The sequence below is a fragment of the Neovison vison genome, chromosome 10 (genome assembly GCF_020171115.1).
Source record: "Neovison vison isolate M4711 chromosome 10, ASM_NN_V1, whole genome shotgun sequence".
Lineage (NCBI taxonomy): Eukaryota > Metazoa > Chordata > Mammalia > Carnivora > Mustelidae > Neogale > Neogale vison.
Window position 1 is genome coordinate 43,197,043 of NC_058100.1, and position 14,178 is coordinate 43,211,220.

General features: G+C 54.4%; 1 protein-coding gene across 1 annotated transcript; it reads right to left on the bottom strand.

The window, feature by feature from the left end:
• Nucleotides 1-340: 340 nt before the first annotated feature.
• On the bottom strand, nucleotides 341-3,079 carry RD3 (RD3 regulator of GUCY2D). The gene is made up of 2 exons (XM_044266284.1): nucleotides 2,784-3,079; nucleotides 341-1,002 (listed from the first exon to the last, which is right to left on the bottom strand). Exons 1-2 carry the CDS (start codon nucleotides 3,077-3,079, stop codon nucleotides 705-707), a joined length of 594 nt encoding a protein of 197 aa, XP_044122219.1. The 3' UTR covers nucleotides 341-704.
• Between the last annotated feature and the right edge of the window lie 11,099 nt (nucleotides 3,080-14,178).

A 14,178-nucleotide genomic window follows, 5' to 3' on the forward strand; every position in this document is an offset into this window, starting at 1 on the left:
CTCTGATCCCAGCTGCCTTAGACCTCCATGCCGATTCCAAGGTCAGAGATGTGTCAGACCACTGTCAGGAGGAGACCCCTTGGAGCTGTCCCATCACAGCCCAGGACTGGGGCAGAGACTATACCTACAGGAACAACCTCACGGCCCCTGGGGGAATCTGGCTGCAATTTAAGGTGAAAGAATTTTGCCCTCTCTGAGCTTCAGCTGGCGGAGGAGAGTGACCTATTGGCTTTTGTGGTCCCTTTCAGCCCTGCCTGTCCCAGAGGCAAGGACCTAGGAGCCACGGTGAGACCAGCCACCAGCAGAGAATGCACACTACCCAACAAGCGCCCCTTACTCAGGGTGAAGGGGTGAATAGGACATCCCTGAACTGGGGGTGAGAACTCAGGTCCTGGCAAACTCTTCCTCTCCCCAGGGGTAGATCTTGTCTGCCAAGATCCTGAATCTCTGCAAGGCAGGGGAGGGGCTGCTCCCACTGATTTGTGGGAGGGACAGGGAGGAGATGCCCCAGAGCCCTAACTCGGGGCTGAGGGCTGATGGGGGAGTGCTGCCTGACGGAGTCCTTCATTTCACCGGAATGTCCTGGGAAGGAAACACCTCTTGGGAGTCAGGGGAAGGGGGGAGGTTCCAGGACGCGGGACCAGTCACCGTCCTATCATGCCCTCCTGCTGGTGGCTCCGCTCCTGGGATGGGGAGGGAACGGCTCAGTCCTCTTTGGGCGCTCGGAACTCCGGCATGCTCCAGGTCCGGAGGGGCGGCGGCGTGTCCCGCTCTACGTCCTCGGAGATGGTCCGGATGTCACTGGTGAAGGGGGAGATGCGCGCTCGGGTCTTGAAGGTGGCCAGCGCCAGGGGGCCGCGGGGCCGCAGGCTCCACTGCCGAGTCAGCTTGTGGGCCTCCTCCTCCTGCTTCATTCTCTCCAGGACCTCCTGCAGCACCGAGCGGAAGAGCTGGGACACCTCCTGCACCTCGGGCTCCTGCTCCGCCAGCAGCTGCCGGAACCTGCGGGTGTGGGGCCGGGAAGGTGTCAAACCGCCCCGGCTTCCCTGTGCACGCCCAGGGGTCAGTTCCCTTTCCGCCAGCTCCCCACTTCTGACGTCAGTCAGAAACCACCGCACCTCCCTACTGCTCTGGCCAGTGCTGAGTTCATATCAAATTGTTCACATCAAGTTCAAATGGCCAACTCCCTCAGCTACTTTCAGCCTCTATGGGCCTCAGCTTCCTCATCTATAAAATGGGGTCATAGCTACCGTGTTCTCTCTCTCTCTCTCTGTGTGTGTGTGTGTGTGTGTGTGTGTGTATGATATGTGTGTCTATGTCTATGTCTATGTCTATGTCTATGTCTATGTAAAGATCCTGACATTGACTCAGGTTATCAATGTCAGAGTAGTAAGGGGATCCCACTGCTACCATGGCCTGGCCTTACCTATGCAAGGCTTTCTGGCTAACCTCTTCTACCCTTCTCTCCCCGGTAGCCAGAGTGATCTCTTCAAAATGTCTATCTGATGGTGTCACTGCGATACTCCTTCCAAAGCTCCTGGCCCCTGGCTGGGTGAGGTTTTCCTCTGCCTAAAACGTCTCTGCTTAGAGCTCAAAATGACGGACAGTTATCAGCAAGCCCACTTAGCGGTTTCCTCCACCATACTGTGAGTCAGGACTTCTCACACTTTTCAGCAGTGGGACGGGAAAGGTGAGGGGGTGATCATGATCATACGTGTGTCCCCAGACTCCCCCTCATTTATGAGGTTTCGTGTATCCACCTGGCTTCTCTCACCAGCCCCTTCCCCATGACTCACTCCCCCCCGTATCCCCCATCCCCAGGTGCTTCTGGAAGTAGGCACATTTTGGGGGGATTCCGAAGTACAGAACAAGAGAAGCTGGAGAGGATAAGATCTCAGCCTGGAGGAAGAAGGGGGGGGGCAGGGCATGAAAAAGAATACAAAATCCAGTGGGCTATGGATAGGACTGAAAACAGAGAAGGAATTTAAGGAGAATTTCCAAGAAAAAGGGGGTACAAGAGATGCTTACATTGGTTAAAGAGATGTGTGGCTGGAGATTTGGGGGATGTTCTGACGTTTTATTGTGGACCCGTATTCCTTTACTAGAGTTTGAGAACTTCATGTGAACCTGACCAACTTTTGAGATTACTGTTGGTTGCTGGACTACATTTCTTCGACTTTAACATGAACCCAGCCAAGACTGGGCCCTGTGGGTCAAACTTTATTAAGGTTACATTTATATTCAGGAACACGGTGGTCCCCAAGCTCTAAATCTCTACGTGTTCAATGCCTCAGGCCTTGGAACACTTCACACACACACACACACACACACACACACGCACGCACAGTCCCCTGAGGCAAACTATTATGAACGCTAGTGTGACAAAGGATAATTAAAAACTGAATTTTGGGAAGATTGTCTGGAAAACCTTTCTAAGAAGGTAATATGGACAATAAACCAATGGAGGAGAAAGAGCCAGCTGTGTTGAAATCCAGGGTAGTGATAATTCAGGAAGAACAGAAAGCTCAAAGGCCTGAGGTTCTCTCCCATTAAAAGTCCTGTGCCCCCCAAGAGCTGCCTCCTGCCTTCTACGGAGCCCTTAGCTCTGGCCTGGTGCGCTCTGGGCCCTTGCAGACTCCTCCTTCTGCCTCACTCCTTTTAACAGGTCCCTGGATCATGCACGCGCCCCCAATCCAGTCCTGCTGGCCTCGGGCCCCTCTCCCTGCAGCCACACCCCTGGGGTAGCAGTGCACCTGCGGGGCCCGTGCCCGTGCAGGGGTTACCTGAGGATGGCGGGCCCACAGTAGGAGGGGTGGATCTTGGCACAGACGTCCTCTAGTTGCAGCCGCTCACCAGGGCTGAGGTCGTAGGTGGGCCGGGGGGTGCTGGCCAGCCAGCTGTAGTCGACCCCGGTGCAGATCTTCCTGACTGCGTTGCCGCGCTCCCAGTGCTGCCTCTCCGCCTCTCGCATCTGCCCTGCCAGCTCCATCATGAGCGTCTCCAGCACCAGCTCGGCGGGCCTCCGGGAGGACAGCCTGGAGGGGGCTTCATTCCACCGCAGCCAGGGGATGAGGGACATGGCCCCCCCAGCCCCTGCCGAGACAGGGAAGGAGTGCGTCTTTCCTGGGACCCTCTGTCAGTTAGGGTGGGGGAGAGCAGGGGGGAAGGAGGAGAGCCGGGACCCGAGAGAACCTGCTCCGCCGTCACTGCTGGGTGGCCTGGAGTAAGTTGCTTAACCTTTCTGAGCCATCATTTCTAATTCTGGAAGACAAGATTGGGCTGTCATGAGAAGCAGTTGTGAATAAACTTGGGGCACTCTAAGCGCCACATGAAAGTATGATAATCTCATGGTTATAATGATCCCTGATACATCCTGATGGCAGAGGCCAGGGAAGATGCCTCCAGAATCCCCATGAACTCCAAATAAAGAAGGAAATATACTGCGTATGGCTGAACACAATCTTATCCCTGCAATTTAAGGGGGAAAAATACATGACTGCATCTTCTGTCAACCCAAAAGGAAAACACCCTGGGTTTCTTAATGCCCCAGCCTGCTGCTGAAGGAAGCTGGGAACTGTATGGGGTTGACCTCATCCTGCAAAGGACACAACTTACCTGCTGTTCATTCATTCATTCAGAAGCACTGATCCAGCATTGTGGACACATCTGTGGAAGAACACACACAGGAAAGCACATCAGGGACCTGCTGCCCAGGAGAGGTCAATGGAAAGAGGTAAATGGGAGTGGTGAAGCACACTGTGGGCATTGATGGGGAGGGGAAGGAGTGACTCTGGGGGTGAAGGGGGATCATGGAAGGCTTGTGGACAAGAGTAGGCTGAAGGGGGAATACTGGCTTCAGACACATGGGCTGATGGAGAAGGTGTCCTGGGTGGAGACCCAGCCATGGTACAAGGAAAGGCGTGTGCAAGGAGCATCGGCTTCACGAGCAGGGACTCTAACTCATCATATTTCCACAAGGTCTTGTACAACACAGCTTTTTTGAATGGCTGACTAGAGGGGTGGTTGGATGGTGGATGGATAGATGGACGGACGGATGGACGGATGGACGGATGGATGGGTGAATGGCTGACTGGAAGGGTGGCTGGGTGAATGATGCCTGTCAGAATGATGCCTGTTTGTGCCTCTGACAGCAGTGAAGGTGAGGGCCACTCCTGGGCTAAAATCTAAAGTGGGTCTTTGAGATGCCCCAACTCCCCTGTCTAAGCCTTCCCCCCTCTAAGGAGCTCCCCCATTCCTGCACCAATGGTCTTCCTGCCCAGAGCCTCCAGATGCTGAGAGAAATGACCGGATGAACTCAGTCTCAACAACATAGCTGTGAAGCATGGAGACACACACATTTTTAGGCAGCCCTCCCACCACCCTGCAGAGAAATGAACTGTTAATGCTTGAGAATCAGACACAAATAGGAAAAGTATTATGCCTCCTGGAGTGGCATCGACGAAACCTCCTCTTTACCCATGAACCACCAATTCCCTTAGCAACCATTATATTTAGGAAGTTTAAAACTTTCACCCTCCACTCAGCTAAGACTGTCACCAGCGGGGCCTCAAATTACACCCTGACTCCTTCCCCGGGAGGTTGGAAGGGAAGGACACAAACCATCAGATTCTGTTCTTGGGATCAGGACACTTAGAAGATTTACTTCTCTGCCCTTAACTGCTTCCTGTGTTCAGAATCACAAAGCTGGGCGTAGTGTGGGGAAGGGGGTGAGGGATGGAGGTGGGCTGTGTTGAGAGCTGGGAGCACCAGGAGCCTCTGCCCAAGGCAAAGGGATCTGGTCGAATCAGGCAATGGGACCCCTTGTAAGTGAACATGCTGTGTTCCCTGTAGTAGCAGGTGTTTGTGTTTTCACAAGTACACGGGTCAGGTTGATGCTTAACAGCAGATGAGTGAGCGGTACGGTACCCGGTCAGATGTTCATGGAAGGGGACTCCAAGTCTGGATGGGTTACCAGTCCCCGCAGGGGCTGCTGGTGGCGCTGGGCCACTCACAGCCCCCTGCTCTCTCAGCGTCCCTCCCTCCCCTGCCTGGGGACTTACCACCAGACTCAGCTCCTCTCTGGAAGTGTTTCCTGACACCTTCCCTGACACACTTTTCCTGATGTGACCACGCTCCACTTGGTCCCCTGACTGCGCTCTGCACAGACATTTCTCGCAGCCCCAGGAACACTTCATGGAGCGTGACCATCTGCCTCCCGGACTCTGTGTGACCTACGTGGGCGAGGACCGTGCCCTATTCATGCTTCCCTCCCTGGTGCTGGGTGGTATGCTGTGGTGCTCAATAAATGCCAAACGGATGAGTGAATGAACAAAGGAATGAATGATGAATGAATGCAGGCAGGCAGGGTGGTGGGAGAGCCAGCAACACCACAGACCTGACCTCCCCCGAATGAGGGGGCATTGGTCAGCGGCCACGGGAGAAACAGTCCCCTCCAGCCCCCATGGCTCCACACTGTCCCTTCACGTGGAGACCCCTCCTCAGGAGGAGATATTGGCCGAGCGGTGTGGTCATGAGGACCGACCCTGCCGGGATGGTTCCCGCTTCTCTGCCCCACTAAGCCTCACACTAGGATGCTTCCAAACCTGGCCCAGGCCCTCCTTCCCCAGGAAGACATCTTCGGTTAACCTCCCTCAACCCCTCCAGGCCATACTGTACCTGCCCCTCAATGCTGGGCACCTGTCCCTGGAGTTTCACCAGCCTGGAAGATGAATGAATGGGGAAGAGGCCAGTGGGACGCAGGGTGGAGGAATGTGGTGCCTTGGAATGAACGTCACACATAATCTTCTAAATCAGACCCCCTCCCCTCTCCAAACACCCTCCACTCCCTGCCACACCCCTTCCAACAGCACAGGCCCTAACTCACCTGAGGCTTCCCAACCCAACCCCACTGACCCTTCCTTCCTGTGAAAGAATCTTCCATTGGTTTCCATCAAGCCACAGTCTTTGGTCCAGGTCCCACCCCGGTCTGTCTTGTACCCAGTCTGCCTCCTGGGACTCGCTCTCAGACCCCGAATGGGCGCCCCTCCCCTGGTCTTCCTTGGGTTGCTGCTGTTCCTTGGGGCTCTGTCCAAGGCTGTCTTGTTTTAATAGGCCTCATCCTTTCACTCGTCTCTAATTACTTCCTCAATGTCCGTAGCTCCCAAATCAAAATCCGGAAGCCACTTGTCTCTTGAGCTCCAGGTGCGGGTGTCCAGATGCTTCCTGGACAACTCCCCTGGCAGCTTCCACATCCTGCCCCTGTGGCTGCTGCTTCTCCCCGGCCCCGGCCTGGCAGTGGGCATAACCTAGTTGCCCAGTCTAATGCATCATCCTCGTCTCTTCCTTTGCCCCATCGGTCACACCTTACACCCAATTCCTGTTGATTCTTCCAAATTTAAGTGTTATCATTCTCCTAAATCTGTCCATTTTCTTCCTTCTTTAGTTTTGGTCTTGACCATCTGCCAGATGTATTACAGCTGCTTCTGGCCAGCAATCCAGGGATGGTCCTTCTGATCTAATCTCCACTCTGTTTCCCTTTTATTGTGGTGTTTTTTTTAAAAAAAAGCAAATAGCATGAAATTTACCATCTGAAAGATTTTTAAGAGTACAGTACAGTGGTGGTAACTATAAGCACGGTGTTATGTGATTATTAAGTGTTCTCTGGCACTTTTTCCTCCTGCAAAATCGAAATTCCATACCCACTAAACAGCTTCCACTCAAAGATTTAGAAAATGTGGTCTTTTTCTTTTCTTTTTAAGTAGGCTCCACACTGAGCCTGGAGCCCAATGTAGGGCTCACAACCCTGAGATCAAATCCCGAGCTGAGCCACCCTGAAAGGTGCCCTGAAACTGGGATTCTTCTAAATCATAAGCCTGATCATATCACTATTTCGTTTTCATTAGATACCGTAACATAGAGCATGGGGTCTGTGAGCTGCGAGCCTGTCACACCCAGACCTCCTCCCTTGCAAATTTCACTGGCTTCAAAATAGCAATAGAAATCTGAAAGAGTGAAATTAAAAAATTGATAATAATTCCAAATTAGAGTTGTAAAACCCCTTCCAAATTTTTGTTTAAAAGTAATCATAACGTGGATTCTTTTTATGATACTGTTTGATGTGATGCGGGGTGGGGCCTCCAATAGTCAAAGCGTCTGTGGCCTGTGTTTAAGCCCAGGGGTATTTAAAAGCTTTCGGTTGTTCCCAATGTCCTTAGACCCCTTTATATGGCTTCCGGGCCCTTTATCATGTGGCTCCAGTTCACGTGGTCAGCTTCATGTCTCATCAAACTTCCCCTTTCTCCTGGCCCTACACACACACACACACACACATACACACACACACACACACACACACTCCCTCCCTCCCTCCCAGAACATGCCCTGCTTTCTCTTGCTTTTAGGCCTTTGCACATATCTAGAACATTATTTTCTTTTCTTTTACTGAGGTATAATTGACATGTAACATTATAGTAGTTTCGGGTGTACAACATAATGATTTGCTATTCATATATATCGTGAGGTGATCACCCTAATAAGTCTAGTTAATAACTGTCCCAGTACATGGTTACAATTGCCTTCTCTGTGATGAGAATTTTTAAGGTCTTTTACCAACTTCCAAACATGCAATACAATGTTATTAACTATAGCCATCCCCAGGATTCATATTTTATACCCAGAAGTTTGTACTTTTAGGCCTCCTGCACCCAGCGCCCCCCCCCCACACCCCCGCTTTCCACCTGCTGTCTCTGGCAACACTAGTCTTTATCTCTGGGCTCAGGGTTTTGTTTTAGATCCCACATATAAGTGAGATCATGTGGTATTTCTCTGTCTGATTTACTTCACTTAGCACAATGCCCTCAAGGCCCATCCCTGTTGTTGCAAATGGCTCGGCCACAGAGGATCCTCGTGTGTCAGGGGAACAGAGAAGAAAGGAAAGGTGGGAGGCACTGAAGACAACTTTTATCTCCACACCCTTCTGGCCTCCAAGTGTTGGCAGCGAATCCACCCCAGGCCCGGTCAGGGCACCACACATTCGCTAGGGGATTAGGGCAGTGCCGTAAACGGAACCTCACATTCTATGTGTCTAAACATTTGTTTAAGTGACAAATTAGCTTAACAGACTATTCAATAAAACATATTTTGCTTTTCCTTCCTTGTGTCAACTGTACCTTCACAAAAACAATAACAAAATCAGGCTGGGATCCAAACAGAATTCTTGGACTCCCAGGAGGGGGCTCTTTGCTAGAACATGACGGCCTGGGCTGAGCCAGCTCTGGCTCTCATCCTGTTCCCCTTCTCTTCTCATAGCATGAGGGACCTGGCAAACATGTGGGGACAGCCCAGCTTTCACGTCTAAGGCCCATCCACATGCCTACCAACCACCACTTCTTTGCCACACTCAGACCGGGGACTGTTCACGTTGATGATGTCGCCCACCCTGGAGAGACTGGGCCCTAGAGGAGACTTTGCTCGGGCTCTGGAAGTAGACAGGAGACTGTCTGGGCCAGGAATTCTGGATCTAAGAATCTAAGGCCTGATCTGGAGGGGAAGTGACCTCCGGGTGTGCATGCCTTCCCAATCCTCCGACTCTTTGCCCCAGGATAGTAGGGCTAGAAGAAAGCCAAGGTGTGGTCTCCAGTGCAACCCCAGGCAGGGTCCCTCTCCTCGGGGTTCAAGGCTGGGCTCCTGACCCAAGCTGGCCTCTAAAGACAGGTGCTCACCCAGGGCTGTGCAGGGTGACCTTGCCTGAGTCTTGGGTTCTGTGGGCTCTCAGCGTCTCTGGCCCAGGTGGTGGAGCTTCCTAAGGGCAAGGGGCAGGTTCTGAATTTTCTCCCTCCTCCCCCAGCCCTCAGCAGGGCTGAAGCCATGGACAGAGACAGGGTTTCTGCTGGAGCTATTTCTGTCTCCGGTGCCAGCTGTTGTCCCGAGAGGCTCTTTAGCAGGTCTGATTAAGTTCTTAAAGGGGCAGAGGAGGGAAAGAGGGATAAAGAGGGATAAAGAGAGAGAGAGCAGGACAGAGGCGGGCCAGCCACACAGACGCCAGAGGTCATTGGCTTAGCCCACAGCATCCCCAGGACCTGACCCATAGCCAAGCCCCCACTGAGTCTTGTTGTGACCGTCTGGGGAAGAATGTGATGGCCAGATGGCGTCCCATGACACCCAGAAGGCTCATCAGAACAGCAAGCGTAGTCTTCTCTGGGGACTTCGTACAATTTGGATTTGACTCCTCCCCATCCCCCAAATCTGGTTTAACCCCCTCCCTCTGTGGCAAAGCCAGACTCCTCAGTGTGAGCCAGACTCCTCACACTCCTGCTCACGGCTGGGCCTTGGCAGCTCCATGGTGACTCTGGAACCTTCCCAGGATGAATGCCTGCTTCCCATTCAGTCAACAGCACCTACAACCTGCCTCCAATGCACGAACATGAATTGTACCCTTGTTTAATACAATTAGGACTTGGGGCGCCTGGGGGGCTCAGTCGGTTAAGCGTCTGCCTTTGGCTCAGGTCATAATCTTGGGGCTTGGGATGGAGCTGTGCTGGGCTGCCGGCTCAGCGGGGAGTCTGCTTCTCCCTTTGCCCTTCCCCTTGCTCGTGGGAGATCTCTGTCTCTATCTCTGTCTGTCTCTCTCTCTCTCTCAAATAAATAATCTTTTAAAAATTAAACAAACAAAAAAACCCAATTAGGACATTGGGGGAAATTGGAATATGAACTTAGGTTAGGGAAGGAGTGTTGATCTTTTTAGGTATAAAAATAGTGTTATGGTTGTAGGGGGAAAAGGGACAAATAGCCCAACTTAGGAGGCCATGTTGAAAGGTTCATGGCTAAAGTATCACGGTCAGCAATGTCTTCTGTTCCAGTTCTTCAGAAAAATGTCGCATACACATGCACATACTCACAGAGAGGGCAAGTAGGGCAAAGTATTCACAGTGGTTTTCTCCTGGGGTGTTTTATGGGTGTTTAGGGCCCTCCCCTTCCAACTCTCCTGCATCTCGGAGCATAGTCACAATTTAAAGCTTGGGGAGAAAACCTAACTCAGAACTCACTTTCTGCAGGAAGCCTTCCCAACTCATTCTACCCGGTGGACCTGACTTGTTCCTTGGCGCCTCTGCCCACAGTTTCCGTCCACTTGTACAAAGCGCCGTGGCATTTCTGCACGGATGCCCTTGGGTGTGGAGGGAGCAAGCCTCGGCGGATGCTGGGCTGGCCTGCCTTCCGACACACCCCGCCCGGCCACACACAGGTGGGAGTGTGCAGGGGGCCCGCTGCCGTGCCAGGGCCCTCCGGGTAGTTACTGGAGGTAGTTCAGTAACTCCGGATGTTACTGAAAATAAAGAAGGGTATTTTTCTTTTCCCTACCCGAGTTTGTGAACCTCAATGTCTTGTTCATTTATAAAGCCCTTAATGTGGACATCTTTTCCTGATCTTCACAGTACTGGGAAGTAGGTACCTTATTACCCCAACTTACAGAGAGGGAGACTGAGGCTTGGACATAGGCAGCATCTGGCAGGGATAGAAAGGCGGAGGAATTGAACTTAGGTTTACTCTGCCAAAAGCTGTGCTCGTCCCCCAACACCAGCCGGCCTCGTCTGAGCTGGGCATTGGCCGCGGGCAGGGTGGGCACATGCCTCGTGGCGCTGTGTTCCGGACTGCAGCTGCTCCCTTGCTCCACAGGCCCGTCCTAGCTTGTGTCCCTGTTGCCCTTCCCCTCCTGATCATGTGCTGCTGGAGGGATTAGCCCTGCCACTAGATTTCATCATTTTACATGTTGATGGAGAGGCACATAGATTACTAGATCTTAAACTGATTTTTAAAAAATACATAAATAGCTACATTTCAGTACAGCTGGTTTCTTTCCTAACTGAATTTTATGTGTTTAGAAACATTTTGCTGAGGATGTGTCCAAAGGTGTTAGAGACTTCCAAAGGATAAAAAATAAAGGGCCCTATGGTTTGGCACAGGCTTGACTCCAGCATTGTTCCCAGCCTTGCCCTAACCCTGGCTTCTGGTCATGGCACTGGGAGAGCTCTGCCCCCTGGATGGAAGGAAATTTCAGGTGGGTAGCCTCAGTTTACCCCCACCAGCAGGAAAGCCCTCCCATGTGCTCTCTGCCTTTCGGCATCACTCGGCTAAGAGCTACTTCATGCACTACCTTTCCTTCCCCTTCCTTATCCCTTCCACCCCCAGACTCTCTGAGCTCTTCCTTCAGCCTGTTTTTGAACATCCCCGAGGATAACCTCTTTTCCATGGCTCCCTGGGAGACACTATCACCAGCTGTGGCTCGTTAGATACGCTAGAAAAACCATCCCCAAGCTCCAGGGCAAGAGGCGTCTGGTCCCAGGCAGTTAGCAGTCCGAGGGGAGCGGGGATGTCTCAGCGGAGGGAACAATCAGGGGTGTGTCCTCGAGTTAGAAGCAAGGCTCTGAGACCCCTACATCAGGCATGAGAGGATCCCCTGCCTCTGGGGAGTGCCAGGCCGCTAGCCCCGTGGCCAGCCAGGGAGGGACGGTAGAGCCCCGGTCAGGAAGCTGTTGTCTCAGTACAAAGGGTGCGGTGCCCAGGCCCCCCCTCTGAAGCGGGGCTCTAACAACTGACCTGGGGTGTCTGCTGGCCAGAGCGAGTGCTGCCTCGTGTGTCCCCCAGGCCCACAGGCATGGGGTGGCAACTTCGTTGGACTGTCCAAGCTGCCCCCTGCCTCAGAGACCAGGCAACATGCCTCTGCTGAAGCCAGACCCTCTTTCTGGGCAGAGGCCTTGAAACATGTGCAGAGAGTAAGCGCTCTGCTCTCTGACCTTCCTTCCAGTCCTGTTAGAACCAAGGCCCAAGGCCCACTTCATAGATCACGAATTAACCTCACTTCTTTTCAGCATCGTAGAAAAACCACCGGGACTCCACCAGGCCAGGTGTGACTCGGCCCCACCTGCTGACCTGCGGGCCTCCTTCCACCTGACGAACACCTGCTCCTCTTCTAAGGCTCACTTCAAGGGTCGGCTCCCCTCTGCCTGCCCCTCACTGACGCCCCCTGAGGTGGAGCTGGGTGCCTGCCGTTCGAGGCACGAGGGCCCAGCATCTCACGGCATCTGTCACGAATACATTTCTCACTTTTTTGGTTCTTTTCCTCTCTCCCCTGCCAGCTATGCTCTTAGAGGGCAAGAGCTCTATTTGCTGAATCTGCGGGCATGTAGTAGACATCTCATAGATGGTCCTGAATGTATGCATGAATGAATGAATGGCCTGCTGGCATGTAGTAGACATCTCATAGATGGTCCTGAATGTATGCATGAATGAATGAATGGCCTGCTGGCATGTAGTAGACATCTCATAGATGGTCCTGAGTGTATGCATGAATGAATGAATGGCACCCAGTCCTCCTCATTCTGAGGCAGAGGTGCAACCAGGAGGGGTCAAGTGCTCAGGCCCAAATGACCTTAGTCACTGTGGGGGTGGAGAGGGGTGGCTGATCCCCAGGAAACTCTATGCCGACCCGCTGGTCGCAGCTCAGACGTCTCTTCCCAAGCCCTATCCTCTCCCGGGAACGCACCCGCACAGCTCCGTCAGGCCGCCCCTCCGGTGTGTCACCGGGGCTCACAGCCCGAGGTCTACACACCACCCTCGGGGCTTGGGCACAGCTGTGTCCCAAGAGCCTGCTCTTAGTAGGTGCTTGAGTCACGATTCTCAAATCGATGAATCTCGTGGGTTTCACCTCTCTTCCCCCTCCCCGGGGCCTCCCCATCAAAGCGAAGAGAAAAGGCTGGGGCTTGCCAGTTCCAGAGCAGACGGACCTATGGCTTCCCACAGGACAGGTCACGGCCCCGAGGATCCCTCGGAGTTCACCGACCCTTGTGGGACGGGTGAGGACGGATGAGCCCTCCCTGAAACCATCTGGGCCCCGGGCTCCGAGAGCTCAGGAGGCCGTCTCCAGCCCCCGCAGCCCCGAAGCCACCCCGCCTAGCTCCAGGCTCGGCCCAGCTTCTGCTCTAACGTCCGGAAGGTTTCAGGTGGGGTTGCTGCTTCCAGGGTTCGGGTGGGGAAGCCACAGTCTCCCGGGGAGACCACCTTCTTACCTGGCTTTCTGAGGCAGCCTCTCCGGGGTGAAGGGTCCAGTGGGGGTCCTGCCTTCTGCTTTCCAGGCTGAGAGAAGAGCGGGTCCGGGGGACGAAGACTACCTCCTAGACCTCTCCCTCCTCTTTCTCATCGCTGTGGGCTGCTGCCTCCTGCTCTTCCCTCTCCGTCTCTCAGAAGTTGTAGGGAGAGAAAGCAACGCTGACCGGAGGAACGATCCAGCCTGGGCTGGTGTCTGGGGAGTGTGGGCTCCTGAACCTCGGAGGCGGCGGCCCCGCCCCTGCTCTGCGGTTGCCATGGAGACCCACCTAAGCCTCTTTCACCTGGAGCTGTGTTCGCTGTAGCGCGAGCCGGGCTGGCCTGACCCAGATGCCTGGGAAGACCCGGGTGGCGAAGAGCGCCTGCGTCCCGCCCCCGCCGCGCTCCGGGAGAGGTGGGCGTAGGGTGGCACCAACAGGGGTGGGGGTGAGCTGCCGGGGGCACGTGGGGAGCCCATCGTGGTGCAGCTCCCCTCTTCCCGCCTGCTTCCCTCCTCCAGAAGGGGGCGGTTCCAGGTGCTGGGGGCTCGCCTTGGCCCCCCTGCATCCTTACCTGTTTTCCTCTTTGCTGCTCGGACTCCTCTCTTTCCCTCAAGGCAAGCTCAAGGGCAGGAAGTGCTGCTGACTTTCTGGAGAAGGGGACGAGGCCCAGGAAGGAGTCCAGGGAGAAGAGGGAGCAGGGACCTCGGACTGGCTGGCAGGCGTTTGAGTATCTTGCGGGGCTGGCGCGAGCCTTCTGTGGCTGTTCTCCGGGATCCCACACTGGCCCGTGGGCCTCCTCACTGTCCCCGCGCTTCCCGCGGGCTGGATCCAGGGCCCCCCCGAGGCCCAGCCTGCGCCCACCTGACGTGCGGGGCCGCTGGCACGATGCCTGTCAGCGGCTTGGGCCCTCGGGTGCTGCGGCGCCGGCCCCCAGATGCTGGGTGGACTGCCGGACACGTCGAGCCCTGACGGTGTGCAAAATGAAGCAGAACGCACAGCCGAGGGCAGATTAAGCCACGACGACCTGGCCTGGCCTGTCCACCTGCCTGCCCGCATGTCGGGCTCTTCCCGGGAAGCTCGGCCACTCTGTGCTCGAGGG